The 27,968-nt window shown below is 54.8% G+C and overlaps 3 protein-coding genes across 3 annotated transcripts; 1 reads left to right on the top strand and 2 right to left on the bottom strand.

The window, feature by feature from the left end:
• The first annotated feature begins 1,266 nt into the window (after positions 1 to 1,266).
• Positions 1,267 to 4,837, top strand: LOC137906545 (uncharacterized). Its single transcript, XM_068750829.1, has 3 exons — positions 1,267 to 2,719; positions 4,070 to 4,146; positions 4,226 to 4,837. The coding sequence occupies exons 1-3, from the start codon at positions 1,646 to 1,648 to the stop codon at positions 4,266 to 4,268; spliced, it is 1,194 nt and encodes a 397-aa protein (XP_068606930.1). The 5' UTR covers positions 1,267 to 1,645; the 3' UTR covers positions 4,269 to 4,837.
• Positions 4,547 to 13,781, bottom strand: LOC137906546 (group XIIB secretory phospholipase A2-like protein). Its single transcript, XM_068750831.1, has 4 exons — positions 13,544 to 13,781; positions 12,072 to 12,160; positions 4,834 to 4,999; positions 4,547 to 4,665 (listed from the first exon to the last, which is right to left on the bottom strand). Exons 1-4 carry the CDS (start codon positions 13,779 to 13,781, stop codon positions 4,547 to 4,549), a joined length of 612 nt encoding a protein of 203 aa, XP_068606932.1.
• An 8,261-nt stretch (positions 13,782 to 22,042) lies between these two features.
• Positions 22,043 to 27,909, bottom strand: c17h6orf120 (chromosome 17 C6orf120 homolog). Its single transcript, XM_068751093.1, has 2 exons — positions 27,836 to 27,909; positions 22,043 to 23,704 (listed from the first exon to the last, which is right to left on the bottom strand). The coding sequence occupies exon 2, from the start codon at positions 23,689 to 23,691 to the stop codon at positions 23,173 to 23,175; it is 519 nt and encodes a 172-aa protein (XP_068607194.1). The 5' UTR covers positions 23,692 to 23,704; positions 27,836 to 27,909; the 3' UTR covers positions 22,043 to 23,172.
• Between the last annotated feature and the right edge of the window lie 59 nt (positions 27,910 to 27,968).

Genomic DNA, 27,968 nt, shown 5'->3' on the forward strand with positions numbered 1-27,968 from the left:
CATCCGGCGGCGCCGGGCTCTGCTCTGCGGGGGCTCCGACACAGGGTGGGGCTGATTCTGGGGCAGCGAGCGTCTCCTTCAGGGGTGAGTAGCGGGTCGGGGTCAGGCCGGCACCCTCCCTCACACAGAATGAGCCGGGGGGGCGGGGGCCCGCTGCAGGAAGACCATCCGCTGAAGCTCCGGGTGAAGGCACTGATGAAGAGGAGACTCGGGGAGCGCTGCTCTTCATCAACGCACGCAGAGGTTTGCTTTAAAGTTATTTCAGTATGTTCATGTTTAATGTAAGAATCACACCTAAAAGTAGACGCTGCTCAGAGAGCCGAACGCTGCTCAGAGAGAGCCGAACGCTGCTCAGAGAGAGCCGAACGCTGTTCAGAGAGAGCCGAACGCTGCTCAGAGAGCCGAACGCTGTTCAGAGAGAGCCGAACGGCGCTCAGAGAGCCGAACGCTGCTCAGAGAGCCGAACGCTGCTCAGAGAGAGCCGAACGGCGCTCAGAGAGCCGAACGCTGCTCAGAGAGCCGAACGCTGTTCAGAGAGAGCCGAACGGCGCTCAGAGAGCCGAACGCTGCTCAGAGAGCCGAACGCTGCTCAGAGAGAGCCGAACGCTGTTCAGAGAGAGCCGAACGCTGCTCAGAGAGCCGAACGCTGCTCAGAGAGCCGAACGCTGCTCAGAGAGCCGAACGCTGCTCAGAGAGAGCCGAACGCTGCTCAGAGAGCCGAACGCTGTTCAGAGAGAGCCGAACGCTGTTCAGAGAGAGCCGAACGCTGCTCAGAGAGCCGAACGCTGCTCAGAGAGCCGAACGCTGCTCAGAGAGCCGAACGCTGTTCAGAGAGAGCCGAACGCTGCTCAGAGAGCCGAACGCTGTTCAGAGAGAGCCGAACGCTGCTCAGAGAGCCGAACGCTGCTCAGAGAGCCGAACGCTGCTCAGAGAGCCGAACGCTGCTCAGAGAGCCGAACGCTGCTCAGAGAGCCGAACGCTGCTCAGAGAGAGCCGAACGCTGCTCAGAGAGCCGAACGCTGCTCAGAGAGCCGAACGCTGCTCAGAGAGAGCCGAACGCTGTTCAGAGAGCCGAACGCTGCTCGGGTTTCATTGTGACTCCTGGGAAGGCGTGTCTCTTGTGTCCACTGTGGTCAACAAAATGTAGAATCTCGCATCGATGTGGCCTCACTGCGTTTTAAACTGTTCCCAGGTCTCGGACACCACATCAGCAGTTCCAGAGGAGAACGGCGCCGGCGCCGGGTTCCAGCGCTTCCTCAGCGTGCTCAACGAAGGCGTGGACGAGGAGTGGCTCAGCAGGATTGTGAACGATGATGGGGAGAACCTTCCGCTAGAGGAGGAGCCTCCAAACGTTCCTCCCCCTGCTGTTGAGAACACGCCGGGTCTGTTCAGGAGCTCAACCAGCGGGACCTCACTGCTGGACCACAACGGGGACAGGAAGTCCACCCTGTCCAGTCAAGACGGAGCTCTGAATGTACACAACCCACAAGGAGAGCAGAACAACGACCAGACGGACCTCCTTTCACGCTGTAGTCGCTCAAAGTCTCCTTCGCCAGTGAGGAAGAGGAGAAAGGAAGGAGACGAGCAGCATGAACAACTCCAGAACATTCTGAGGAGTCTGGGCTTGAGCTTGGAAGAGGAAGAGATGACGGAGTTAGCAAAACGGACCCAGGAGAGGCTGTATGGAAAGAAGAATGAGAACACCGGCGCCGACAGCAGGCGGGAACCAGACTCCCACAGTCCCTGCAGGAAGTCCTCTTCAAGGTCCAGGTCCAGGTCCAGAAGCAGAGATGGACGGACGTGTCAGGAGGACCGCCAGGGCAGCGACAAAACAGCAAAGCACGGATACCAAGGTGGAGAGGAAGTGAAAGAAGCCACCACGGATTCCAGGCAGTCGCCCCTCCCCCGGTACTCTGACAGCCAGGCTGGCCCGTCCGGCGCGGCGAGACCTCCGTACTGGACCTACACCCAGGAAGGCCTCCTGTCCCCCGTGGACCCCAGCAGTTATCCTGCGCGCTCTACGATGGACAAGCTCCGTCACAGAACGCTTAAAGATGTTCAATTCCAGAATCCAGACCTGTCTGCGTGTGAGGGCCAAGGTGGATCGGTGTCCCGCCCCCACTGCCTCAATGACATCAGCATGAAGCGGCCCGGCCCCCACGGCTGGCCCCCGAAGCCACGCCACGCCAAGACGGCGGCCGTAGATTCAGTCCCTCGGCCTCCTCGCCTGATTCAACAGCAAAAAGCCGCGGTGGGAAAACGGAAGACGGGAAGGCCAAACGTGTCTTCAAGTAAAGGCCAGCGTGGACGTATCCGTCCCCCTCCCTCTGCTCAGGGCACCAAAACTGCACAGAACAAATGTCCCAGTATGAAGGCGGCCACAAGGGCACAAAAGAAAAGACGAAATCGCGCTCGTCGGAGACGAAGACGGCTGGAGACGCCGTGGAGCGCAGAAGCTAGAACAGAAAGCCTTCGTTGTCATGACGGCCAAGGTGGATCAGCGTCCCGCCCCCGCCGCGTCCCGCCGCTCAGCCGCTGCGTCCCGCCGCTCAGCCGCTGCGTCCCGCCGCTCAGCCGCTGCGTCCCGCCGCTCAGCCGCTGCGTCCCGCCGCTCAGCCGCTGCGTCCCGGCTGAGCAGAAGGTGGAGGAGATCGACGGGGACTCCATGGACATGCAGTCAGGAAGCGTTCATCAGATGCTGACCCGGGGCCAAATAAAGGTGGGTGGAGTCTAGGACACCTTTCTGTGTTGATCTGGGCGGTACCGTTGTGACTCGGGTACTTCCTGTCAGTCGCGGCTGATTGACAGGTGACCATTGGAGAAAGGATAATAACGTCTTTAATGCAGAGCCAATCGGTGCTGCGCGGGCCCCGCCCTGACCTGGGCGTGTCTGTAGGGGCGTGTCCCAGCAGCTGGCCTCAGTTTTGGACAGTTGATGAAGCTTTGTTTTAAATGTCATCCTCCATCCCATGGGAGTTTAGTAGCAGCTGATGATTATCAAACAGGACGTTGGCTTACAGGACTGGTTGTGGAAAATTGAGTCCACAGCGCCACCTAGCGTATTTTAAATAAGCGGCTCGGCCCAGGGGTTAGCTCCAGCCCAGGGGTTAGCGCAGGCCCCGGGGGTTAGCTCTGGCCCCGGGGTTAGCGCAGGCCCAGGGGTTAGCGCAGGCCCAAGGGGTTAGCGCAGGCCCAAGGGGTTAGCGCAGGCCCCGGGGGTTAGCTCTGGCCCCAGGGGTTAGCTCTGGCCCCGGGGTTAGTGCAGGCCCAGGGGTTAGCGCAGGCCCAGGGGTTAGCGCAGGCCCAAGGGGTTAGCTCTGGGCCCAGGGGTTAGCGCAGGCCCAAGGGGTTAGCGCAGGCCCAAGGGGTTAGCGCAGGCCCCGGGGGTTAGCTCTGGCCCCAGGGGTTAGCTCTGGCCCCGGGGTTAGTGCAGGCCCAGGGGTTAGCGCAGGCCCAGGGGTTAGCGCAGGCCCAAGGGGTTAGCTCTGGGCCCAGGGGTTAGCGCAGGCCCCGGGGGTTAGCTCTGGCCCCGGGGGTTAGCACAGGCCCCGGGGGTTGGCGCAGGCCCAGGGGTTAGCGCAGGCCCCGGGGGTTGGCGCAGGGCCCAGGGGTTAGCGCAGGCCCCGGGGGTTAGCGCAGGCCCCGGGGGTTGGCGCAGGCCCCGGGGGTTAGCGCAGGCCCCGGGGGTTGGCGCAGGGCCCAGGGGTTAGCGCAGGCCCCGGGGGTTGGCGCAGGCCCCGGGGGTTAGCGCAGGCCCCGCCCCGGGGGTTAGCGCAGGCCCCGGGGGTTAGCGCAGGGCCCGGGGGTTAGCGCAGGCCCCGGGGGTTAGCGCAGGCCCCGGGGGTTGGCGCAGGGCCCAGGGGTTAGCGCAGGCCCCGGGGGTTGGCGCAGGCCCCGGGGGTTAGCGCAGGCCCCGCCCCGGGGGTTAGCGCAGGGCCCGGGGGTTAGCGCAGGCCCCGGGGGTTAGCGCGGGCCCCGCCCCGGGGTTAGCTCCTCTTCTGTATGAACATGATAAAACGCTTGTCTGAAGTTTTCTCTCTCTTTCATTTCACCTCTGGAATTTTTCTAGCTTAAGCTTTTCAACCCGAACGGGAAGCGGCGTGAACTGGGGGGGCTGCCCCGCTTGGAAGCACCGAACTGCTTCAGGTACGTAATCCTGCGAGGGGGGGCGGATTGGGAACAGGTCCCCTGCATGATACGTCTGTTTTCACTTTGTTTTCCACAGATCTGAAGGCTTTCATGGATGCCATCTTTACTTCCACCTGTAGTGAGGGGCGGATCGCTGGGCTGAATGATTGATCGCCTGATTGATTGGTCGTTCAGTTCTCTGCTTGTAAGGCTAAAATCAAGCCAATCAACACCCTGCGTTGTTCAGAGGACATCTAGGCGATGGATGCTAATTAAGAAACCCTTAAATGAAATAAAACATTAGTGTTGGTGCAAAGAACATTTATTGATTAAATAGGCTGTACTGCCGAGGAAACTGGGTGGTGGCAGTAATGCAGACCCCCCCCTGCAGCACTTTGTGGACGGGGAGGACGTGGAGCTACAGCTCGTCCTTCTCCTCTCCTTCGCAGTAGCACGCCGCCCTCTGGCTGTTCATGTAGGACCTGCAGCCCAGAGTCCACACGGTGTTGAACAGGGTGTCTGCTACCGTCTCACAAGCTGCACAGACAGAAGACGGCGCTGAAGACGCTAAAGGCTCTCAGCCCAACTTCTGATACTTTATATTTCATGTTCAGATTTATATTGATGTACTTTTTACATACTGGGTTCATAAAAGTCGTCCCAGGCTACAGATGGGTGTTTGAAATAAAGGTTTAAAGTGCCAACCTTCGACCTTTGACACGAAGCCCAGGCTCTTCTTCAGCTCGGAGCAGATGCTGTGGAGGCACCAGCGGAACTTGGAGTCGCAGCGGTACTTGTTGGAGCCGCAGGTGTCGTAGCACGTGTCCAGCTGATTGCAGCACTTGGTCATCGCAGGGATGCCCAAGTCCATCTGGGACACGTCAAAGACGATGCGTGTGTTAGTATCACTGTCAGGGTCCACACGAGACACAGGAACCAGTAGAGGTGGCAGGGTCCGAAATGGTACTACTGCAGTACACTACACCGTGGTAGATAATCGGTCGTGTTTGTTTAAATGGCTTCAATAAATGATTCAGTATCATTCTAACATGCTTTAGTGCCACTCGGGTCCAGTTTGTCCCCAGCAGATGTTCCCTAAATGTGGTTCTGTTCAGGACACGTCTCTGTTCAGGTCGCGGTTCTGTTCAGCTCTGTTCTGGACACGGTTCTGTTTAGGTCACGGTTCTGTTCAGAACACGGTTCTGTTCAGGTCACGGCTCTGTTCAGAGCACGGTTCTGTTCAGGTCACGGCTCAGTTCTGGACACGGTTCTGTTCAGGTCACGGCTCTGTTCGGGACACGGTTCTGTTCAGGACACGGTTCTGTTCAGGTCACGGCTCTGTTCTGGACACGGTTCTGTTCAGGTCACGGCTCTGTTCTGGACACGGCTCTGTTCAGGTCACGGCTCTGTTCAGGACACGGTTCTGTTCAGGTCACGGTTCTGCTCAGGACACGGTTCTGTTCAGGTCACGGCTCTGTTCAGGTCACGGCTCTGTTCAGGTCACGGTTCTGCTCAGGACACGGCTCTGTTCAGGACACAGTTCTGTTCAAGACAAGGTTCTGTTCTGGACACGGTTCTGTTCAGGTCACGGCTCTGTTCAGGTCACGGCTCTATTCTGGACACGGTTCTGTTCAGGTCGCGGCTCTGTTCAGGTCACGGCTCTGTTCAGGTCACGGCTCTGTTCAGGTCACGGTTCTGTTCAGGTCACGGTTCTGTTCAGGACACGGCTCTGTTCAGGTCACGGTTCTGTTCAGGTCACGGTTCTGTTCGGGACACGGTTCTGTTCAGGTCACGGCTCTGTTCAGGTCACGGCTCTATTCTGGACACGGTTCTGTTCAGGTCGCGGCTCTGTTCAGGTCACGGTTCTTTTCAGGACACGGTTCTGTTCAGGTCACGGCTCTGTTCAGGTCACGGCTCTATTCTGGACACGGTTCTGTTCAGGTCGCGGCTCTGTTCAGGTCACGGCTCTGTTCAGGTCACGGCTCTGTTCAGGTCACGGTTCTGTTCAGGTCACGGTTCTGTTCAGGACACGGCTCTGTTCAGGTCACGGTTCTGTTCAGGTCACGGTTCTGTTCGGGACACGGTTCTGTTCAGGTCACGGCTCTGTTCAGGTCACGGCTCTATTCTGGACACGGTTCTGTTCAGGTCGCGGCTCTGTTCAGGTCACGGTTCTTTTCAGGACACGGTTCTGTTCAGGTCACGGCTCTGTTCAGGTCACGGTTCTGTTCAGGACACGGCTCTGTTCAGGTCACGGCTCTGTTCAGGTCACGGCTCTGTTCTGGACACGGCTCTGTTCAGGACACGGTTCTGTTCAGGTCACGGCTCTGTTCAGGATACGGTTCTGTTCAGGGTCACGGTTCTGTTCAGGGTCACGGCTCTGTTCTGGACATGGTTCTGTTCAGGTCACGGCTCTGTTCTGGACACGGTTCTGTTCAGGCCACGGCTCTGTTCAGGACACGGTTCTGTTCAGGACAAGGTTCTGTTCTGGACACGGTTCTGTTCAGGTCACGGCTCTGTTCAGGTCACGGCTCTGTTCAGGATACGGTTCTGTTCAGGGTCACGGTTCTGTTCAGGGTCACGGCTCTGTTCTGGACACGGTTCTGTTCAGGTCACGGCTCTGTTCAGGACACGGCTCTGTTCAGGACACGGTTCTGTTCAGGCCACGGCTCTGTTCAGGACACGGTTCTGTTCAGGACAAGGTTCTGTTCTGGACACGGTTCTGTTCAGGTCACGGCTCTGTTCAGGTCACGGCTCTGTTCTGGACACGGTTCTGTTCAGGTCACGGCTCTGTTCAGGTCACGGCTCTGTTCAGGTCACGGTTCTGTTCAGGTCACGGCTCTGTTCAAGTCACGGTTCTGTTCAGGTCACGGTTCTGTTCAGGACATGGTTCTGTTCAGGTCACGGCTTTGTTCTGGACACGGTTCTGTTCAGGTCACGGCTCTGTTCAGGACACGGCTCTGTTCAGGGCACAGCTCTGTTCAGGTCACGGCTCTGTTCAGGTCACGGTTCTGTTCAGGACACGGCTCTGTTCAGAACACGGTTCTGTTCAGGTCACGGCTCTGTTCTGGACACGGTTCTGTTCAGGTCACGGCTCTGTTCTGGACACGGTTCTGTTTAGGTCACGGTTCTGTTCAGGTCACGGCTTTGTTCTGGACACGGTTCTGTTCAGGTCACGGCTCTGTTCAGGACACGGCTCTGTTCAGGGCACGGCTCTGTTCAGGTCACGGTTCTTTTCAGGACACGGTTCTGTTCAGGTCACGGTTCTGTTCAGGACACGGCTCTGTTCAGAACACGGTTCTGTTCAGGTCACGGCTCTGTTCTGGACACGGTTCTGTTCAGGTCACGGCTCTGTTCTGGACACGGTTCTGTTTAGGTCACGGTTCTGTTCAGGTCACGGCTCTGTTCTGGACACGGTTCTGCTCAGGTCACGGCTCTGTTCAGAACACGGTTCCGTTCAGGTCACGGCTCTGTTCTGGACACGGTTCTGTTCAGGTCACGGCTCTCTTCAGGTCACGGCTCTGTTCAGAACACGGTTCTGTTCAGGTCACGGCTCTGTTCAGGTCACGGCTCTGTTCTGGACACGGTTCTGTTCAGGTCACGGCTCTGTTCAGGTCACGGTTCTGTCCAGGTCACGGTTCTGTTCAGGTCACGACTCTGTTCTGGACACGGTTCTGTTCAGGTCACGGCTCTGTTCAGGTCACGGTTCTGTTCAGGTCACGGTTCTGTTCAGGACACGGTTCTGTTCAGGTCACGGCTCTGTTCTGGACACGGTTCTGTTCAGGTCACGGCTCTGTTCAGGACACGGTTCTGTTCAGGTCACGGCTCTGTTCAGGACACGGTTCTGTTCAGGTCACGGCTCTGTTCAGGACACGGTTCTGTTCAGGACAAGGTTCTGTTCTGGACACGGTTCTGTTCAGGTCACGGCTCTGTTCAGGTCACGGTTCTGTTCAGGTCACGGTTCTGTTCAGGACACGGTTCTGTTCAGGTCACGGCTTTGTTCTTGACACGGTTCTGTTCAGGTCACGGCTCTGTTCAGGTCACGGTTCTGTTCAGGTCACGGTTCTGTTCAGGTCACGGCTCTGTTCAGGTCACGGTTCTGTTCGGGTCACGGTTCTGTTCGGGACATGGTTCTGTTCAGGTCACGGTTCTGTTCAGGTCACGGCTTTGTTCTGGACACGGTTCTGTTCAGGTCACGGCTCTGTTCAGGTCACGGTTCTGTTCAGGACATGGCTCTGTTCTGGACACGGTTCTGTTCAGGTCACAGTTCTGTTCAGGTCACGGCTCTGTTCAGGTCACGGTTCTGTTCGGGTCACGGTTCTGTTTGGGACATGGTTCTGTTCAGGTCACGGCTTTGTTCTGGACACGGTTCTGTTCAGGTCACGGTTCTGTTCAGGTCACGGCTCTGTTCAGGTCACGGTTCTGTTCAGGTCACGGTTCTGTTCGGGACATGGTTCTGTTCAGGTCACGGCTTTGTTCTGGACACGGTTCTGTTCAGGTTACGGCTCTGTTCAGGTCACGGTTCTTTTCAGGTCACGGCTCTGTTCAGAGCACGGTTCTGTTCAGGTCACGGCTCTGTTCTGGACACGTTCTGTTCAGGTCACGGCTCTGTTCAAGTCACGGTTCTGTTCAGGTCACGGTTCTGTTCAGGTCACGGCTCTGTTCAGGTCACGGTTCTGTTCAGGTCACGGTTCTGTTCGGGACATGGTTCTGTTCAGGTCACGGCTTTGTTCTGGACACGGTTCTGTTCAGGTCACGCCTCTGTTCAGGACACGGCTCTGTTCAGGACACGGCTCTGTTCAGGGCACGGCTCTGTTCAGGTCACGGTTCTTTTCAGGACACGGTTCTGTTCAGGTCACGGTTCTGTTCTGGACACGGTTCTGTTCAGGTCACGGCTCTGTTCAGGACACGGCTCTGTTCAGAACACGGCTCTGTTCAGAACACGGTTCTGTTCAGGTCATGGCTCTGTTCTGGACACGGTTCTGTTCAGGTCACGGCTCTGTCCAGGTCACGGTTTTTTTCAGGACACGGTTCTGTTCAGGTCACGGCTCTGTTCAGGTCACGGTTCTTTTCAGGACACGGTTCTGTTCAGGTCACGGCTCTGTTCAGGTCACGGTTCTGTTCAGGTCACGGTTCTGTTCGGGACATGGTTCTGTTCAGGTCACGGCTTTGTTCTGGACACGGTTCTGTTCAGGTCACGGCTCTGTTCAGGACACGGCTCTGTTCAGGGCACTGCTCTGTTCAGGTCACGGTTCTTTTCAGGACACGGTTCTGTTCAGGTCACGGTTCTGTTCAGGTCACGATTCTGTTCTGGACACGGTTCTGTTCAGGTCACGGCTCTGTTCAGGACACGGCTCTGTTCAGAACACGGCTCTGTTCAGAACACGGTTCTGTTCAGGTCATGGCTCTGTTCTGGACACGGTTCTGTTCAGGTCACGGCTCTGTTCAGAGCACGGTTCTGTTCAGGTCACGGCTCTGTTCAGGTCACGGCTCTGTTCTGGACACGGTTCTGTTCAGGTCACGGCTCTGTTCAAGTCACGGCTCTGTTCAAGTCACGGTTCTGTTCAGGTCACGGTTCTGTTCAGGTCACGGCTCTGTTCAAGTCACGGTTCTGTTCAGGTCACGGCTCTGTTCAGGTCACGGCTCTGTTCTGGACACGGTTCTGTTCAGGTCACGGCTCTGTTCAAGTCACGGTTCTGTTCAGGTCACGGTTCTGTTCAGGTCACGGCTCTGTTCAGGTCACGGTTCTGTTCAGGTCACGGCTCTGTTCAGGACACGGTTCTGTTCAGGTCACGGCTCTGTTCAGGACACGGTTCTGTTCAGGTCACGGCTCTGTTCAGGACACGGTTCTGTTCAGGACAAGGTTCTGTTCTGGACACGGTTCTGTTCAGGTCACGGTTCTGTTCAGGTCACGGCTCTGTTCAGGTCACGGTTCTGTTCGGGTCACGGTTCTGTTCGGGACATGGTTCTGTTCAGGTCACGGTTCTGTTCAGGTCACGGCTTTGTTCTGGACACGGTTCTGTTCAGGTCACGGTTCTGTTCGGGTCACGGTTCTGTTCGGGACATGGTTCTGTTCAGGTCACGGCTTTGTTCTGGACACGGTTCTGTTCAGGTCACGGTTCTGTTCAGGTCACGGCTCTGTTCAGGTCACGGTTCTGTTCAGGTCACGGTTCTGTTCGGGACATGGTTCTGTTCAGGTCACGGCTTTGTTCTGGACACGGTTCTGTTCAGGTCACGGCTCTGTTCAGGTCACGGTTCTTTTCAGGTCACGGCTCTGTTCAGAGCACGGTTCTGTTCAGGTCACGGCTCTGTTCTGGACACGTTCTGTTCAGGTCACGGCTCTGTTCAAGTCACGGTTCTGTTCAGGTCACGGTTCTGTTCAGGTCACGGCTCTGTTCAGGTCACGGTTCTGTTCAGGTCACGGTTCTGTTCGGGACATGGTTCTGTTCAGGTCACGGCTTTGTTCTGGACACGGTTCTGTTCAGGTCACGGCTCTGTTCAGGACACGGCTCTGTTCAGGACACGGCTCTGTTCAGGGCACGGCTCTGTTCGGGTCACGGTTCTTTTCAGGACACGGTTCTGTTCAGGTCACGGTTCTGTTCTGGACACGGTTCTGTTCAGGTCACGGTTCTGTTCAGGTCACGGCTCTGTTCAGGTCACGGTTCTGTTCGGGTCACGGTTCTGTTCGGGACATGGTTCTGTTCAGGTCACGGTTCTGTTCAGGTCACGGCTTTGTTCTGGACACGGTTCTGTTCAGGTCACGGCTCTGTTCAGGTCACGGTTCTGTTCAGGACATGGCTCTGTTCTGGACACGGTTCTGTTCAGGTCACAGTTCTGTTCAGGTCACGGCTCTGTTCAGGTCACGGTTCTGTTCGGGTCACGGTTCTGTTCGGGACATGGTTCTGTTCAGGTCAGGGCTTTGTTCTGGACACGGTTCTGTTCAGGTCACGGTTCTGTTCAGGTCACGGCTCTGTTCAGGTCACGGTTCTGTTCAGGTCACGGTTCTGTTCGGGACATGGTTCTGTTCAGGTCACGGCTTTGTTCTGGACACGGTTCTGTTCAGGTCACGGCTCTGTTCAGGTCACGGTTCTGTTCAGGTCACGGCTCTGTTCAGGGCACTGCTCTGTTCAGGTCACGGTTCTTTTCAGGACACGGTTCTGTTCAGGTCACGGTTCTGTTCAGGTCACGATTCTGTTCTGGACACGGTTCTGTTCAGGTCACGGCTCTGTTCAGGACACGGCTCTGTTCAGAACACGGTTCTGTTCAGGTCATGGCTCTGTTCTGGACACGGTTCTGTTCAGGTCACGGCTCTGTTCAGAGCACGGTTCTGTTCAGGTCACGGCTCTGTTCAGGTCACGGCTCTGTTCTGGACACGGTTCTGTTCAGGTCACGGCTCTGTTCAAGTCACGGCTCTGTTCAAGTCACGGTTCTGTTCAGGTCACGGTTCTGTTCAGGTCACGGCTCTGTTCAAGTCACGGTTCTGTTCAGGTCACGGCTCTGTTCAGGTCACGGCTCTGTTCTGGACACGGTTCTGTTCAGGTCACGGCTCTGTTCAAGTCACGGTTCTGTTCAGGTCACGGTTCTGTTCAGGTCACGGCTCTGTTCAGGTCACGGCTCTGTTCAGGACACGGTTCTGTTCAGGTCACGGCTCTGTTCAGGACACGGCTCTGTTCAGGTCACGGCTCTGTTCAGGACACGGTTCTGTTCAGGACAAGGTTCTGTTCTGGACACGGTTCTGTTCAGGTCACGGCTCTGTTCAGGTCACGGTTCTGTTCAGGTCACGGTTCTGTTCAGGACACGGTTCTGTTCAGGTCACGGCTCTGTTCAGGTCACGGTTCTGTTCAGGTCACGGTTCTGTTCTGGACATGGTTCTGTTCAGGTCACGGTTCTGTTCAGGACATGGTTCTGTAGGAGTACCAGTAGATAACGTGGAGAATGAAACGTACCCCATCTGGAACAGGAAGTCCAAAGAAGTAGGAGCTGCAGCCGTCGGGTTCTGGCACCTGGAATCCAGGACGGGGAAGAGGGGCCTTCCCTGAAGGAACAAATGGACGTCATGTCTCAGACCACACCCCTTTGTCCTCCATGTGGTTTGACACTGGACACCTTCCCATCCCTGGGTCAGATCAGAGTCCATCACCAGGACGATAACAGAGATGATGACGAGCCAGAGAGGCAGCTACACCCCGAAAGCATCGCCAGAGAGGCAGCTACACCCCGAAAGCATCGCCAGAGAGGCAGCTACACCCCGAAAGCATCGCCAGAGAGGCAGCTACACCCCGAAAGCATCGCCAGAGAGGCAACTACACCCCGAAAGCATCGCCAGAGAGGCAGCTACACCCCGAAAGCATCGCCAGAGGCAGCTACACCCCGAAAGCATCGCCAGAGGCAGCTACACCCCGAAAGCATCGCCAGAGAGGCAGCTACACCCCGAAAGCATCGCCAGAGAGGCAGCTACACCCCGAAAGCATCGCCAGAGAGGCAGCTACACCCCAAAAGCATCGCCAGAGAGGCAGCTACACCCCGAAAGCATCGCCAGAGAGGCAGCTACACCCCGAAAGCATCGCCAGAGAGGCAGCTACACCCCGAAAGCATCGCCAGAGAGGCAGCTACACCCCGAAAGCATCGCCAGAGAGGCAGCTACACCCCGAAAGCATCGCCAGAGAGGCAGCTACACCCCGAAAGCATCGCCAGAGAGGCATCTACACCCCGAAAGCATCGCCAGAGAGGCAGCTACACCCCGAAAGCATTGCCAGAAAGGCAGCTACACCCCGAATGCATCGCCAGAGAGGCAGCTACACCCCGAATGCATCGCCAGAGAGGCAGCTACACCCCGAATGCATCGCCAGAGAGGCAGCTACACCCCGAAAGCATCGCCAGAGAGGCAGCTACACCCCGAAAGCATCGCCAGAGAGGCAGCTACACCCCGAAAGCATCGCCAGAGAGGCAGCTACACCCCGAAAGCATCGCCAGAGAGGCAGCTACACCCCGAAAGCATCGCCAGAGAGGCAGCTACACCCCGAAAGCATCGCCAGAGAGGCAACTACACCCCGAAAGCATCGCCAGAGAGGCAGCTACACCCCGAAAGCATCGCCAGAGGCAGCTACACCCCGAAAGCATCGCCAGAGGCAGCTACACCCCGAAAGCATCGCCAGAGAGGCAGCTACACCCCGAAAGCATCGCCAGAGAGGCAGCTACACCCCGAAAGCATCGCCAGAGAGGCAGCTACACCCCGAAAGCATCGCCAGAGAGGCAGCTACACCCCGAAAGCATCGCCAGAGAGGCAGCTACACCCCGAAAGCATCGCCAGAGAGGCAGCTACACCCCGAAAGCATCGCCAGAGAGGCAGCTACACCCCGAATGCATCGCCAGAGAGGCAGCTACACCCCGAATGCGTCGGGGGCGTGTCCTAACTCACCATATCGACAGCGGTACTGACACACTCCGTCACGTCCACCCATGAACTCCAGCATGGAGTCAAAGTAGCCCCCCATGGACTCGAAGCTGCCGCGGACCGAGTTCAGCACCCAGTCCTCTCCGTCCTGCCCCGGCGGTCCATCAGGGCCGGGTGCTTCTGGAGCCGGGACCGGCTCTCCAGCCTCTTCACTGATGGCTGCGTGGAGGAAAAGGCCCACCAGAAGGGCCCAGCGGATCATCCTGTACCCCAGCATGAACCCAGGTCCAGTTCAGGTGCTGAGCTGCAACACGAAACACTCGCAGAGGCAGCTCTGAAACTGGCTGCCTGTACTTTGAGTCCTAACGTGGAGGAACAAAGTCCAGCTTCTATCTCTTTGTTCTGAGCTTTTATCAGGATCCGCAGCCGATGAAAGTGTTTAATTTGAGCTCAGCTCATGGAGACAAACAGGAAAGACGTGAGGAGACGCTTCCCGTCCTGTCCCTTCCTGAAAACGCCCTATGTGTTCATAGGGCGTTTTGCCTGATTGGGTTTTTAATTATCATTCATTCAGAATCATTTACTGGAACCCATCACAGCTGTCTACTGTGATGGGTTCTGAACCGCCACAATTTACTAGCCAAACACAAATCTTAGCCACCGTTGGTGCTAAGATGTTTGTTTGTCTGTAAACCAAGGCAAATAATGTTTTTCTATTACAACTATTATAACTTCGTGTTACATCTGAACTAAATTACGTCCAAAACAAATCAAAGGAAACGGAAACAAGACCGCAAGGGCTTTTTAGAAATGCTCCTCTGAGACAGGATGTTTGACTGTACTTGTACTGTAATACATGCTACTGTGTGACTATACTTGTACTGTAATACATGCTACTGTTTGACTGTACTTGTACTGTAATACATGCTACTTTTTGACTGTACTTGTACTGTAGTACATGCTACTGTGTGACTGTACTTGTACTGTAATACATGCTACTGTTTGACTGTACTTGTACTGTAATACATGCTACTGTGTGACTGTACTTGTACTGTAGTACATGCTACTGTTTGACTGTACTTGTACTGTAACACATGCTACTGTGTGAATGTACTTGTACTGTAATACATGCTACTTTTTGACTGTACTTGTACTGTAATACATGCTACTGTGTGACTGTACTTGTACTGTAACACATGCTACTGTGTGACTGTACTTGTACTGTAATACATGCTAATGTTTGACTGTACTTGTACTGTAACACATGCTACTGTGTGACTGTACTTGTACTGTAATACATGCTACTTTTTGACTGTACTTGTACTGTAATACATGCTACTGTGTGACTGTACTTGTACTGTAACACATGCTACTGTGTGACTGTACTTGTACTGTAATACATGCTAATGTTTGACTGTACTTGTACTGTAACACATGCTACTGTGTGACTGTACTTGTACTGTAATACATGCTACTTTTTGACTGTACTTGTACTGTAATACATGCTACTGTGTGACTGTACTTGTACTGTAATACATGCTACTGTTTGACTGTACTTGTACTGTAGTACATGCTACTATTTGACTGTACTTGTAGTGTAATACATGCTAATGTTTGACTGTACTTGTACTGTAACACATGCTACTGTGTGACTGTACTTGTACTGTAATACATGCTACTTTTTGACTGTACTTGTACTGTAATACATGCTACTGTGTGACTGTACTTGTACTGTAATACATGCTACTGTTTGACTGTATTTGTACTGTAATACATGCTACTGTTTGACTGTACTTGTACTGTAATACATGCTACTGTGTGACTGTACGTGTACTGTAATACATGCTATTGTGTGAATGTACTTGTACTGTAACACATGCTACTGTGTGACTGTACTTGTACTGTAATACATGCTACTTTTTGACTGTACTTGTACTGTAATACATGCTACTGTGTGACTGTACTTGTACTGTAATACATGCTACTGTTTGACTGTACTTGTACTGTAGTACATGCTACTATTTGACTGTACTTGTAGTGTAATACATGCTAATGTTTGACTGTACTTGTACTGTAACACATGCTACTGTGTGACTGTACTTGTACTGTAATACATGCTACTTTTTGACTGTACTTGTACTGTAATACATGCTACTGTGTGACTGTACTTGTACTGTAATACATGCTACTGTTTGACTGTATTTGTACTGTAATACATGCTACTGTTTGACTGTACTTGTACTGTAATACATGCTACTGTGTGACTGTACGTGTACTGTAATACATGCTATTGTGTGACTGTACTTGTACTGTAATACATGCTACTGTTTGACTGTACTTGTACTGTAATACATACTATTGTTGACTGTACTTGCACCGTAATACATTCTATTGACTGTACTTGTACTGTAATACATACTATTGTTTGACTGTACTTGTACTGTAATACATGCTACTGTTTGACTGTACTTGTACTATAATACATACTATTGTTGACTGTACTTGCACCGTAATACATTCTATTGACTGTACTTGTACTGTAATACATACTATTGTTTGACTGTACTTGTACTGTAATGCATGCTACTGTGTGACTGTACTTGTACTGTAATACATGCTACTGTTTGACTGTACTTGTACTGTAATACATGCTACTGTGTGACTGTACTTGTATTGTAATACATGCTACTGTTTGACTGTACTTGTACTGTAATACATGCTACTGTGTGACTGTACTTGTACTGTAATGCATGCTACTGTGTGACTGTACTTGTACTGTAATACATGCTACTGTGTGACTGTACTTGTACTGTAATACATGCTACTGTGTGACTGTACTTGTATTGTAATACATGCTACTGTTTGACTGTACTTGTACTATAATACATACTATTGTTGACTGTACTTGTACTGTAATACATGCTACTGTGTGACTGTACTTGTACTGTAATGCATGCTACGCTTTGACTGTACTTGTACTGTAATACATGCTACTGTGTGACTGTACTTGTACTGTAATGCATGCTACTGTGTGACTGTACTTGTACTGTAGTACATGCTACTGTTTGACTGATGAATAATAATAATAATACCTTGGTTTGCGAGCGCTTCAGTGTGCATTATTCATTCACTCCATACTTGGTGGTGGTAAGCTACTAGCCACAGCTGCCCTGGGGCGGATACAGCTGCCCTGGGGCAGACTGAAGGGAGCCAAGCAGCCCTCCTGACCACCACCGACATTCACACAGGCAATGTGGGGGACACAACGACTGTGTACATGTGTGCCGGAGCCGGGAATCGAACCACCAACCTCACGACCATAGGACGACCCGCTGAACCACCAGCGCCCCAAATAGCAGGTTTACCTCAGTTTGTGGTCCGCTGGTGTCCAACTTGTTTTTTAGAAGGTCTATTTAGAGACACCAAGATCTCACATTCAGAGAAACCAGCCAACCGAGATCTAGGAGGGAGCAGAGCCCCCCCCCCTACACCTGAAGTGCCAGAGACCCCCCCCCCCCTACACCTGAACTGCCAGAGACCCCCCCCTACACCTGAACTGCCAGAGACCCCCCCCTACACCTGAACTGCCACAGACCCCCCCCTACACCTGAACTGCCACAGACCCCCCCCCTACACCTGAACTGCCACAGACCCCCACCCTACACCTGAACTGCCACAGACCCCCCCCCTACACCTGAACTGCCAGAGACCCCCCCCCTACACCCGGACTGCCACAGACCCCCCCCTACACCTGAACTGCCAGAGACCCCCCCCCTACACCTGAACTGCCAGAGACCCCCCCCCCTACACCTGAACTGCCACAGACCCCCCCCCCTACACCTGAACTGCCACAGACCCCCCCCCTACACCTGAACTGCCAGAGACCCCCACCCTACACCTGAACTGCCAGAGACCCCCCCTACACCTGAACTGCCAGAGACCCCCCCCCTACACCTGAACTGCCAGACCCCCACCCTACACCTGAACTGCCACAGACCCCCACCCTACACCTGAACTGCCAGAGACCCCCCCCTACACCTGAACTGCCACAGACCCCCCCTACACCTGAACTGCCAGAGACCCCCCCCCTACACCTGAACTGCCAGAGACCCCCCCCCCTACACCTGAACTGCCAGAGACCCCCCCCCTACACCTGAACTGCCAGAGACCCCCCCCTACACCCGAACTGCCACAGACCCCCCCCCCTACACCTGAACTGCCAGAGACCCCCCCCTACACCTGAACTGCCAGAGACCCCCCCCCTACACCTGAACTGCCACAGACCCCCCCCCCCCTACACCTGAACTGCCAGAGACCCCCCCCTACACCTGAACTGCCAGACCCCCACCCTACACCTGAACTGCCACAGACCCCCACCCTACACCTGAACTGCCAGAGACCCCCACCCTACACCTGAACTGCCAGAGACCCCCACCTACACCTGAACTGCCACAGACCCCCCCCTACACCTGAACTGCCAGAGACCCCCCCTACACCTGAACTGCCAGAGACCCCCCCCCTACACCTGAACTGCCACAGACCCCCCCCCCCTACACCTGAACTGCCAGAGACCCCCCCCCCCTACACCTGAACTGCCAGAGACCCCCCCCTACACCTGAACTGCCAGAGACCCCCCCCCCTACACCTGAACTGCCAGACCCCCACCCTACACCTGAACTGCCAGAGACCCCCCCCTACACCTGAACTGCCAGAGACCCCCCCCTACACCTGAACTGCCACAGACCCCCCCCTACACCTGAACTGCCAGAGACCCCCCCCCTACACCTGAACTGCCAGAGACCCCCACCCTACACCTGAACTGCCAGAGACCCCCCCCTACACCTGAACTGCCAGAGACCCCCCCCTACACCCGAACTGCCACAGACCCCCCCCCTACACCTGAACTGCCAGAGACCCCCCCCCTACACCTGAACTGCCAGAGACCCCCCCCCTACACCTGAACTGCCACAGACCCCCCCCTACACCTGAACTGCCAGAGACCCCCCCCCCTACACCTGAACTGCCAGAGACCCCCCCCTACACCCGAACTGCCACAGACCCCCCCCCCTACACCTGAACTGCCAGAGACCCCCACCCTACACCTGAACTGCCAGAGACCCCCCCCCTACACCTGAACTGCCAGAGACCCCCCCCTACACCTGAACTGCCACAGACCCCCACCCTACACCTGAACTGCCAGAGACCCCCCCTACACCTGAACTGCCAGAGACCCCCACCTACACCTGAACTGCCACAGACCCCCCCCCTACACCTGAACTGCCACAGACCCCCACCCTACACCTGAATTGCCACAGACCCCCACCCTACACCTGAACTGCCAGAGACCCCCACCCTACACCTGAACTGCCACAGACCCCCCCCCTACACCTGAACTGCCAGAGACCCCCCCCTACACCTGAACTGCCAGAGACCCCCACCCTACACCTGAACTGCCAGAGACCCCCCCCCTACACCTGAACTGCCAGAGACCCCCCCCTACACCTGAACTGCCAGACCCCCACCCTACACCTGAACTGCCACAGACCCCCACCCTACACCTGAACTGCCACAGACCCCCACCCTACACCTGAACTGCCAGAAACCCCCCCTACACCTGAACTGCCAGAGACCCCCACCTACACCTGAACTGCCACAGACCCCCCCCCTACACCTGAACTGCCACAGACCCCCCCCTACACCTGAACTGCCAGAGACCCCCACCCTACACCTGAACTGCCAGAGACCCCCCCTACACCTGAACTGCCAGAGCCCCCCCCCTACACCTGAACTGCCAGACCCCCCCCCTACACCTGAACTGCCACAGACCCCCACCCTACACCTGAACTGCCAGAGACCCCCCCCTACACCTGAACTGCCACAGACCCCCACCCTACACCTGAACTGCCAGAGACCCCCCCCCTACACCTGAACTGCCACAGACCCCCCCCCTACACCTGAACTGCCACAGACCCCCCCCCTACACCTGAACTGCCAGAGACCCCCCCCTACACCTGAACTGCCAGAGACCCCCCCCCTACACCTGAACTGCCAGACCCCCACCCTACACCTGAACTGCCACAGACCCCCACCTACACCTGAACTGCCACAGACCCCCCCCCTACACCTGAACTGCCAGAGACCCCCACCTACACCTGAACTGCCACAGACCCCCACCCTACACCTGAACTGCCAGAGACCCCCCCCCTACACCTGAACTGCCAGACCCCCACCCTACACCTGAACTGCCAGAGACCCCCCCCCTACACCTGAACTGCCAGACCCCCACCCTACACCTGAACTGCCAGAGACCCCCCCCCTACACCTGAACTGCCAGAGACCCCCCCCCTACACCTGAACTGCCAGAGACCCCCCCTACACCTGAACTGCCAGAGACCCCCCCTACACCTGAACTGCCAGAGACCCCCCCCTACACCTGAACTGCCAGAGACCCCCCCCTACACCTGAACTGCCAGAGACCCCCACCCTACACCTGAACTGCCAGAGACCCCCCCCCTACACCTGAACTGCCAGAGACCCCCCCCCTACACCTGAACTGCCAGACCCCCACCCTACACCTGAACTGCCACAGACCCCCCCCCTACACCTGAACTGCCAGAGACCCCCCCCTACACCTGAACTGCCAGAGACCCCCCCTACACCTGAACTGCCAGAGACCCCCCCCCTACACCTGAACTGCCAGAGACCCCCCCCCCCCTACACCTGAACTGCCAGAGACCCCCCCCTACACCTGAACTGCCAGAGACCCCCCCTACACCTGAACTGCCAGAGACCCCCCCCTACACCTGAACTGCCAGAGACCCCCCCCTACACCTGAACTGCCAGAGACCCCCCCCTACACCTGAACTGCCAGAGACCCCCCCCCTACACCTGAACTGCCAGAGACCCCCCCCTACACCTGAACTGCCACAGACCCCCCCCTACACCTGAACTGCCAGAGACCCCCCCCCTACACCTGAACTGCCAGAGACCCCCCCCTACACCTGAACTGCCAGAGACCCCCCCCTACACCTGAACTGCCAGAGACCCCCCCCTACACCTGAACTGCCAGAGACCCCCCCCCCTACACCTGAACTGCCACAGACCCCCCCCTACACCTGAACTGCCAGAGACCCCCCCCCTACACCTGAACTGCCAGAGACCCCCCCCTACACCTGAACTGCCAGAGACCCCCCCCTACACCTGAACTGCCAGAGACCCCCCCCTACACCTGAACTGCCAGAGACCCCCCCCTACACCTGAACTGCCAGAGACCCCCCCCCTACACCTGAACTGCCAGACCCCAGGCAAAACCAGGCTCCAAACCTCCCATAACAAACTGATTCGGCTACTCCTCAATCTGGGGCCCATGACCCACCTTCTTCCTGGACATTTTGCTAGCCTAAAATGGCTCAGGGTAGAAGACAGGGTTAAACAACTCAAAATGGGATTGGCATTTAAAATAGTCAATGCAGCTCTGCCCTCAGTCCCCTCAATCCCTGCATACCTGAATAAACACCTCCACAGCCACAACACTAGAGGGAGCTCAAACAACAACCTGATTACCCCCTCCTACAGGACTAACATGGGTAAATCATCTTTTTACAATACTGCCCCCTAAGGGTGGAACTGTTTGACTCCTGCCCTCAAAACATGCACCTCTTTGGCCTCCTTCAAAACGGCCCTAAAAATACACCTTTCAGGGGGACAGAAACGGAGATAGTCATCACGACTCTCTCCGGGTCAAACCCCCCCCCCCCTTTTGTCCACCTACGTTGCAGATTTTAATTGCTTTACTAATTTATTGTAATTTATGTAAGTTATTTATTGGCATTCATTGTCATTTTGCATCAGTGGTGTAATTTATTTTAGATTGTTAGTTTGCACTGGCGGTGTAAAATCATTTTATTTTTGTTTTTCTAATGTTACGTTGCATCAATTGAGTAATTTAATATTAGTTTTATTTTTATTGTTAATTGTGGATGATTTATGTACGAAGGACTTTCAACGGAAACAAGACCACAAGGGCTTTTTAGAAATGCTCCTCTTAGACAGGATGTTTGACTGTACTTGTACTGTAATACATGCTACTGTGTGACTGTACTTGTACTGTAATACATGCTACTGTGTGACTGTACTTGTACTGTAATACATGCTACTGTGTGACTGTACTTGTACTGTAATACATGCTACTGTTTGACTGTACTTGTACTGTAATACATGCTACTGTTTGACTGTATTTGTACTGTAATACATGCTACTGTGTGACTGTACTTGTACTGTAATACATGCTACTGTGTGACTGTACTTGTACTGTGATACATGCTACTGTGTGACTGTACTTGTACTGTAATACATGCTACTGTGTGACTGTACTTGTACTGTAATACATGCTACTGTGTGACTGTACTTGTACTCTAACATTCTATCTAATAAATATATTCATCATCATCATCATCACCCCCACCCTACACCTGAACTGCCCCTCCCTGCACCGAGAAGAAAAAGCAATTATAAATAAATGGGAAAATCTGGATTTTTTATTATCTGGATTTTTCTCAAAACTTTATGGGACCCCATTTTCACGACAGAATTCGCAGTCCAGATATGATCTGGATGAAATTCAGGGGTGAGATCCCCCCCCCCCCTACATGACTGTGGCAAATTCCATGAACAATCAATAATCAACAGAGATATTGAGGAACACATTCTGGAGCTCCGTTAACTGCGATGTAAATATATTTTCCAGTGATCCAGAATCTCTTCTGGATCACCAACATTTAATCTGTTCCTGGTAATCCATTCAATTTTATTTAAAAAGCTCCAGATCAATACAAAGTTATCGCAAAAGGCACTTTACATCCAACATTTCATCAGGACCCGTAACTTTCTGCGTTATCTTTCTAACAGACAGGCAGACAGACAGACAGACACACACACACACACACAGACAGGCAGACAGACAGACAGACAGACAGACAGGCAGACAGACAGACAGACAGACAGACACACACAGACACAGACAGGCAGACAGACAGACACACACACACACAGACAGGCAGACAGACAGACAGACAGATAAACACAGACAGGCAGACAGACACACACACACACACACAGACAGGCAGACAGACAGACACACACAGACACAGACAGGCAGACAGACAGACAGACAGGCAGACAGACAGACACACACACACACAGACAGGCAGACAGACAGACACACACAGACACAGACAGGCAGACAGACAGACAGACAGGCAGACAGACAGACACACACACACACAGACAGGCAGACAGACAGACAGACAGATAAACACAGACAGGCAGACAGACACACACACACACACACAGACAGGCAGACAGACAGACAGACAGACAGGCAGACAGACAGACAGACAGACAGACACACACACACACAGACAGGCAGACAGACAGACAGACACACACACACAGACAGACAGACAGACACACACAGACAGACAGACAGACAGACAGACAGGCAGACAGACAGACAGACACACACACACACACACACACACACAGACAGACACACACACACACACACACACACACACACACACACAGACAGGCAGACAGAACCGTGACATTAAGATCGATAAAGGACAAAACACAAGCAGAACCGTCTCAGGTTTTCAGAACAGAATCTCCAGAACGATCTTCAGGAGTCCGATCAGAATTGTCCACAGGATGGACTCGTCCTCCTGAAAGTCCTGCTCTGCAGCGAGGGGGGGGTTCTTCTGCTCCTGTCCCTGATCAAACGGGTCCGGGGGAACCGTCTGATCATGAAACACCCGCATCTCAAACTCGCTCTCCCTGTGGGAGGGGTGGCCGTAGATGGCGATGCCCACGGGCCTGGCGAACCCCCCCGGCACCACCACCACGTCCTGCCCGCAGGAGACCGCCTGCAGGCCGTAGGCGTCGAAGCTGGGCCGCAGCGTCCGGTCGGACACGTAGAGGTCGGCGTCCCCCCCGAGGCTCCGCAGGAGCAGCACCACCCGCCCGCCGTGGTTCAGCCGCAGGTAGCTGTAGTTCCCCCCCCCGATGTGGCCCTGGACCACGTGGAGCAGAAGCCACGCCTCCTCGGGATTCAGCAACGCTGAGACCACGGACAGCGAGGAGGCGAAGACGAGCGTCATCATCATCATCTTCATCGTCGTCGTCAGCCTGAACACGGGATGAGAGGAGCCAAAACGATCAACAATCGATCAGAACGAATAGCAGCAAACGTTCAATTACAAAAGGAGCCACAGGGGGGGGCTGTATAGTGTGCCCCCCCGCCGTGAAGACGAGCGCTACGGCGCTTCTGTTTCATCATTTCTGTTAATATTTGTTTTCTCTGTGCGTTTGTTCATAGTACTGCTCATAGTACTGCTCATAGTACTGTACATGGTACAGCTCGGTGCAACCCCCCCACACCATAGTAGAGGAGCTCAGGTTCTAGTAATGAGTTAATGGCACTGCGCATGTAGACGTGCAATGAAAAACCCATCAGTAACAATGAAGGTTTTTATACTATTAAGACGAATGCAGTAATTGTACTTCAATAACCCGTCAGGGTATCGTCATGTGAAGTCTGGACTGATCCTCGCCGTGTCCACGTACCGTCCAGCGGGCACCGTCCAACACGTACCGTCCAACACGTACCGTCCAACACGTACTGTCCAACACGTACCGTCCAACACGTACCGTCCAACACGTACCGTCCAACACGTACCATCCAACACGTACCGTCCAACACGTACTGTCCAGCACGTACCGTCCAACACGTACCGTCCAACACGTACCGTCCAACACGTACCGTCCAACACGTACCGTCCAACACGTACCGTCCAACACGTACCGTCCAACGCGTACCGTCCAACGGGCACCTTCCAACGCGTACCGTCCAACGCGTACCGTCCAACGCGTACCGTCCAGCGGGCACCGTCCAACACGCACCGTCCAACACGCACCGTCCAACACGTACCGTCCAACACGTACCGTCCAACGCGTACCGTCCAACGGGCACCTTCCAACGCGTACCGTCCAACACGTACCGTCCAACGGGCACCTTCCAACGCGTACCGTCCAACACGTACCGTCCAACGCGTACCGTCCAACGGGCACCTTCCAACACGTACCGTCCAACACGTACCGTCCAGCGGGCACCGTCCAACACGCACCGTCCAACACGTACCGTCCAACACGTACCGTCCAACGCGTACCGTCCAACGGGCACCTTCCAACGCGTACCGTCCAACGCGTACCGTCCAACGGGCACCTTCCAACACGTACCGTCCAACACGTACCGTCCAGCGGGCACCGTCCAACACGCACCGTCCAACACGTACCGTCCAACACGTACCGTCCAACGCGTACCGTCCAACGGGCACCTTCCAACGCGTACCGTCCAACACGTACCGTCCAACACGTACCGTCCAACGCGTACCGTCCAACGGGCACCTTCCAACGCGTACCGTCCAACACGTACCGTCCAACGGGCACCTTCCAACGCGTACCGTCCAACACGTACCGTCCAACGCGTACCGTCCAACGGGCACCTTCCAACACGTACCGTCCAACGGGCACCTTCCAACACGTACCGTCCAACACGTACCGTCCAACACGTACCGTCCAACGGGCACCGTCCAACACGCACCGTCCAACACGCACCGTCCAATGCGCACCGTCCAACGCGTACCGTCCAACGCGCACCGGCCAACGCGCACCTTCCAACACGTACCGTCCAACGCGTACCGTGTACCGTCCAATGCGCACCGTGTACCGTCCAACGCGCACCGTCCAACGCGTACCGTCCAACGCGTACCGTCCAACGCGCACCGTCCAACGCGCACCGTCCAACGCGCACCGTGTACCGTCCAACACGCACCGTCCAACGCGTACCGTCCAACACGTACCGTCCAACGCGTACCGTCCAACGCGTACCGTCCAACGCGCACCGTCCAACGGTCACCGTCCAACACGTACCGTCCAACACGTACCGTCCAACGGGCACCGTCCAACACGCACCGTCCAATGCGCACCGTCCAACGCGTACCGTCCAACGCGCACCTTCCAACACGTACCGTCCAACGCGTACCGTCCAACGCGCACCTTCCAATGCGTACCGTCCAACGCGTACCGTCCAACACGTACCGTGTACCGTCCAACGCGCACCGTCCAACGCGTACCGTCCAACGCGCACCGTCCAACGCGTACCGTCCAACGCGCACCGTCCAACGCGTACCGTCCAACACGTACCGTCCAACGCGTACCGTCCAACGCGTACCGTCCAACGGGCACCGTCCAACACGTACCGTCCAACACGTACCGTCCAACACGTACCGTCCAACGGGCACCGTCCAACACGCACCGTCCAACGCGCACCGTCCAACACGTACCGTCCAACGCGTACAGGTTTACACGGCTCCCCCAGCAGTCAAACGCTCTCACAGACGATGATCCATTCATTCTAAATCACTTATTAGTATTACTATTCGTATTACTATTAGTATTAGTATTCTTCTCCCTCCTCCAGCTTGTCCCCCGTCAGGCGTCACCACACTGCTGCAACCCTCTGCCCCCCCACTTACCTGACAAACACCGATCAGTTCATTTGAAATAAGACAGGTGAGTCTGTCAGAGAGGCGTTACCGAATCACGAATCAAACTAAACGCCCTGCTCTAGAGCATAACCAACTAAACGCCCTGCTCTAGAGCGTAACCAACTAAACGCCCTGCTCTAGAGCGTAACCAACTAAACGCCCCGCTCTAGAGCGTAACCAACTAAACGCCCTGCTCTAGATCGTAACCAACTAAACGCCCTGCTCTAGAGCATAACCAACTAAACGCCCTGCTCTAGAGCATAACCAACTAAACACCCTGCTCTAGAGCATAACCAACTAAACGCCCTGCTCTAGAGCGTAACCAACTAAACGCCCTGCTCTAGAGCGTAACCAACGAAACGCCCTGCTCTGGAGCGTAACCAACTAAACGCCCTGCTCTAGATCGTAACCAACTAAACGCCCTGCTCTAGATCATAACCAACTAAACACCCTGCTCTAGATCATAACCAACTAAACACCCTGCTCTAGAGCGTAACCAACTAAACGTCCTGCTCTAGAGCGTAACCAACTAAACGCCCTGCTCTAGATCATAACCAACTAAACACCCTGCTCTAGAGCGTAACCAACTAAACGTCCTGCTCTAGAGCGTAACCAACTAAACGCCCTGCTCTAGATCATAACCAACTAAACACCCTGCTCTAGAGCATAACCAACTAAACGCCCTGCTCTAGATCGTAACCAACTAAACGCCCTGCTCTAGAGCGTAACCAACTAAACGCCCTGCTCTAGAGCATAACCAACTAAATGCCCTGCTCTAGAGCATAACCAACTAAACGCCCTGCTCTAGAGCGTAACCAACTAAACGCCCTGCTCTAGAGCATAACCAACTAAACGTCCTGCTCTAGAGCGTAACCAACTAAACGCCCTGCTCTAGATCATAACCAACTAAACACCCTGCTCTAGAGCATAACCAACTAAACGCCCTGCTCTAGAGCATAACCAACTAAATGCCCTGCTCTAGAGCATAACCAACTAAACGCCCTGCTCTAGAGCATAACCAACTAAACGCCCTGCTCTAGAGCGTAACCAACTAAACGCCCTGCTCTAGAGCATAACCAACTAAACGCCCTGCTCTAGAGCATAACCAACTAAACGCCCTGCTCTAGAGCATAACCAACTAAATGCCCTGCTCTAGAGCATAACCAACTAAACACCCTGCTCTAGAGCGTAACCAACTAAACGTCCTGCTCTAGAGCGTAACCAACTAAACGCCCTGCTCTAGATCATAACCAACTAAACACCCTGCTCTAGAGCATAACCAACTAAACGCCCTGCTCTAGATCGTAACCAACTAAACGCCCTGCTCTAGAGCGTAACCAACTAAACGCCCTGCTCTAGAGCATAACCAACTAAATGCCCTGCTCTAGAGCATAACCAACTAAACGCCCTGCTCTAGATCGTAACCAACTAAACGCCCTGCTCTGGAGCGTAACCAACTAAACGCCCTGCTCTAGAGCATAACCAACCACCCCTCCCATTAGCTCACACTCAGTTTGGCATTATTGTTGGAACAAATTGACACGAAGCTAATTCGGCTAGGCTAGCTCCTGAGCAGAACGTTGCTGCCATCTGGTCCTGATCCGACCTCGCTGTCACAGAAGAGACGCGGCGACTGACAAAACTTCACAAGTAAGAACGTTGTACTACGCAAACATGTACTACGGCAACTTAAAGTACTCTGGTTACTCACTCATATGTTCCTGACCTACATCTTTCCCCAAACTCGTCAACCAGCTGGATTCTCGGTTCACTTCTTCACGTCTTGCGGCGGCGTTACGCACCAAAAATAGCTCGATACGACACCTGCTGGCGAAACACGCTAA

This window comes from Brachionichthys hirsutus, chromosome 17 (genome assembly GCF_040956055.1).
Source record: "Brachionichthys hirsutus isolate HB-005 chromosome 17, CSIRO-AGI_Bhir_v1, whole genome shotgun sequence".
Lineage (NCBI taxonomy): Eukaryota > Metazoa > Chordata > Actinopteri > Lophiiformes > Brachionichthyidae > Brachionichthys > Brachionichthys hirsutus.

Excerpts from the sequence above, each read along its gene's own strand:
- LOC137906545 (XM_068750829.1), top strand. The coding sequence starts at position 1,646 with ATGACGGAGTTAGCAAAACGGACCCAGGAGAGGCTGTATGGAAAGAAG. Across the intron at positions 2,720-4,069 it reads TGACCCGGGGCCAAATAAAG|CTTAAGCTTTTCAACCCGAA; the intron begins GTGGGTGGAGTC and ends GAATTTTTCTAG. Across the intron at positions 4,147-4,225 it reads GAAGCACCGAACTGCTTCAG|ATCTGAAGGCTTTCATGGAT; the intron begins GTACGTAATCCT and ends TGTTTTCCACAG.
- LOC137906546 (XM_068750831.1), bottom strand. The coding sequence starts at position 13,781 with ATGATCCGCTGGGCCCTTCTGGTGGGCCTTTTCCTCCACGCAGCCATC. Across the intron at positions 5,000-12,071 it reads GACTTCCTGTTCCAGATGGG|ATGGACTTGGGCATCCCTGC; the intron begins GTACGTTTCATT and ends GACGTGTCCCAG. Across the intron at positions 4,666-4,833 it reads CTTCGTGTCAAAGGTCGAAG|CTTGTGAGACGGTAGCAGAC; the intron begins GTTGGCACTTTA and ends CTGTCTGTGCAG.
- c17h6orf120 (XM_068751093.1), bottom strand. The coding sequence starts at position 23,691 with ATGAAGATGATGATGATGACGCTCGTCTTCGCCTCCTCGCTGTCCGTG.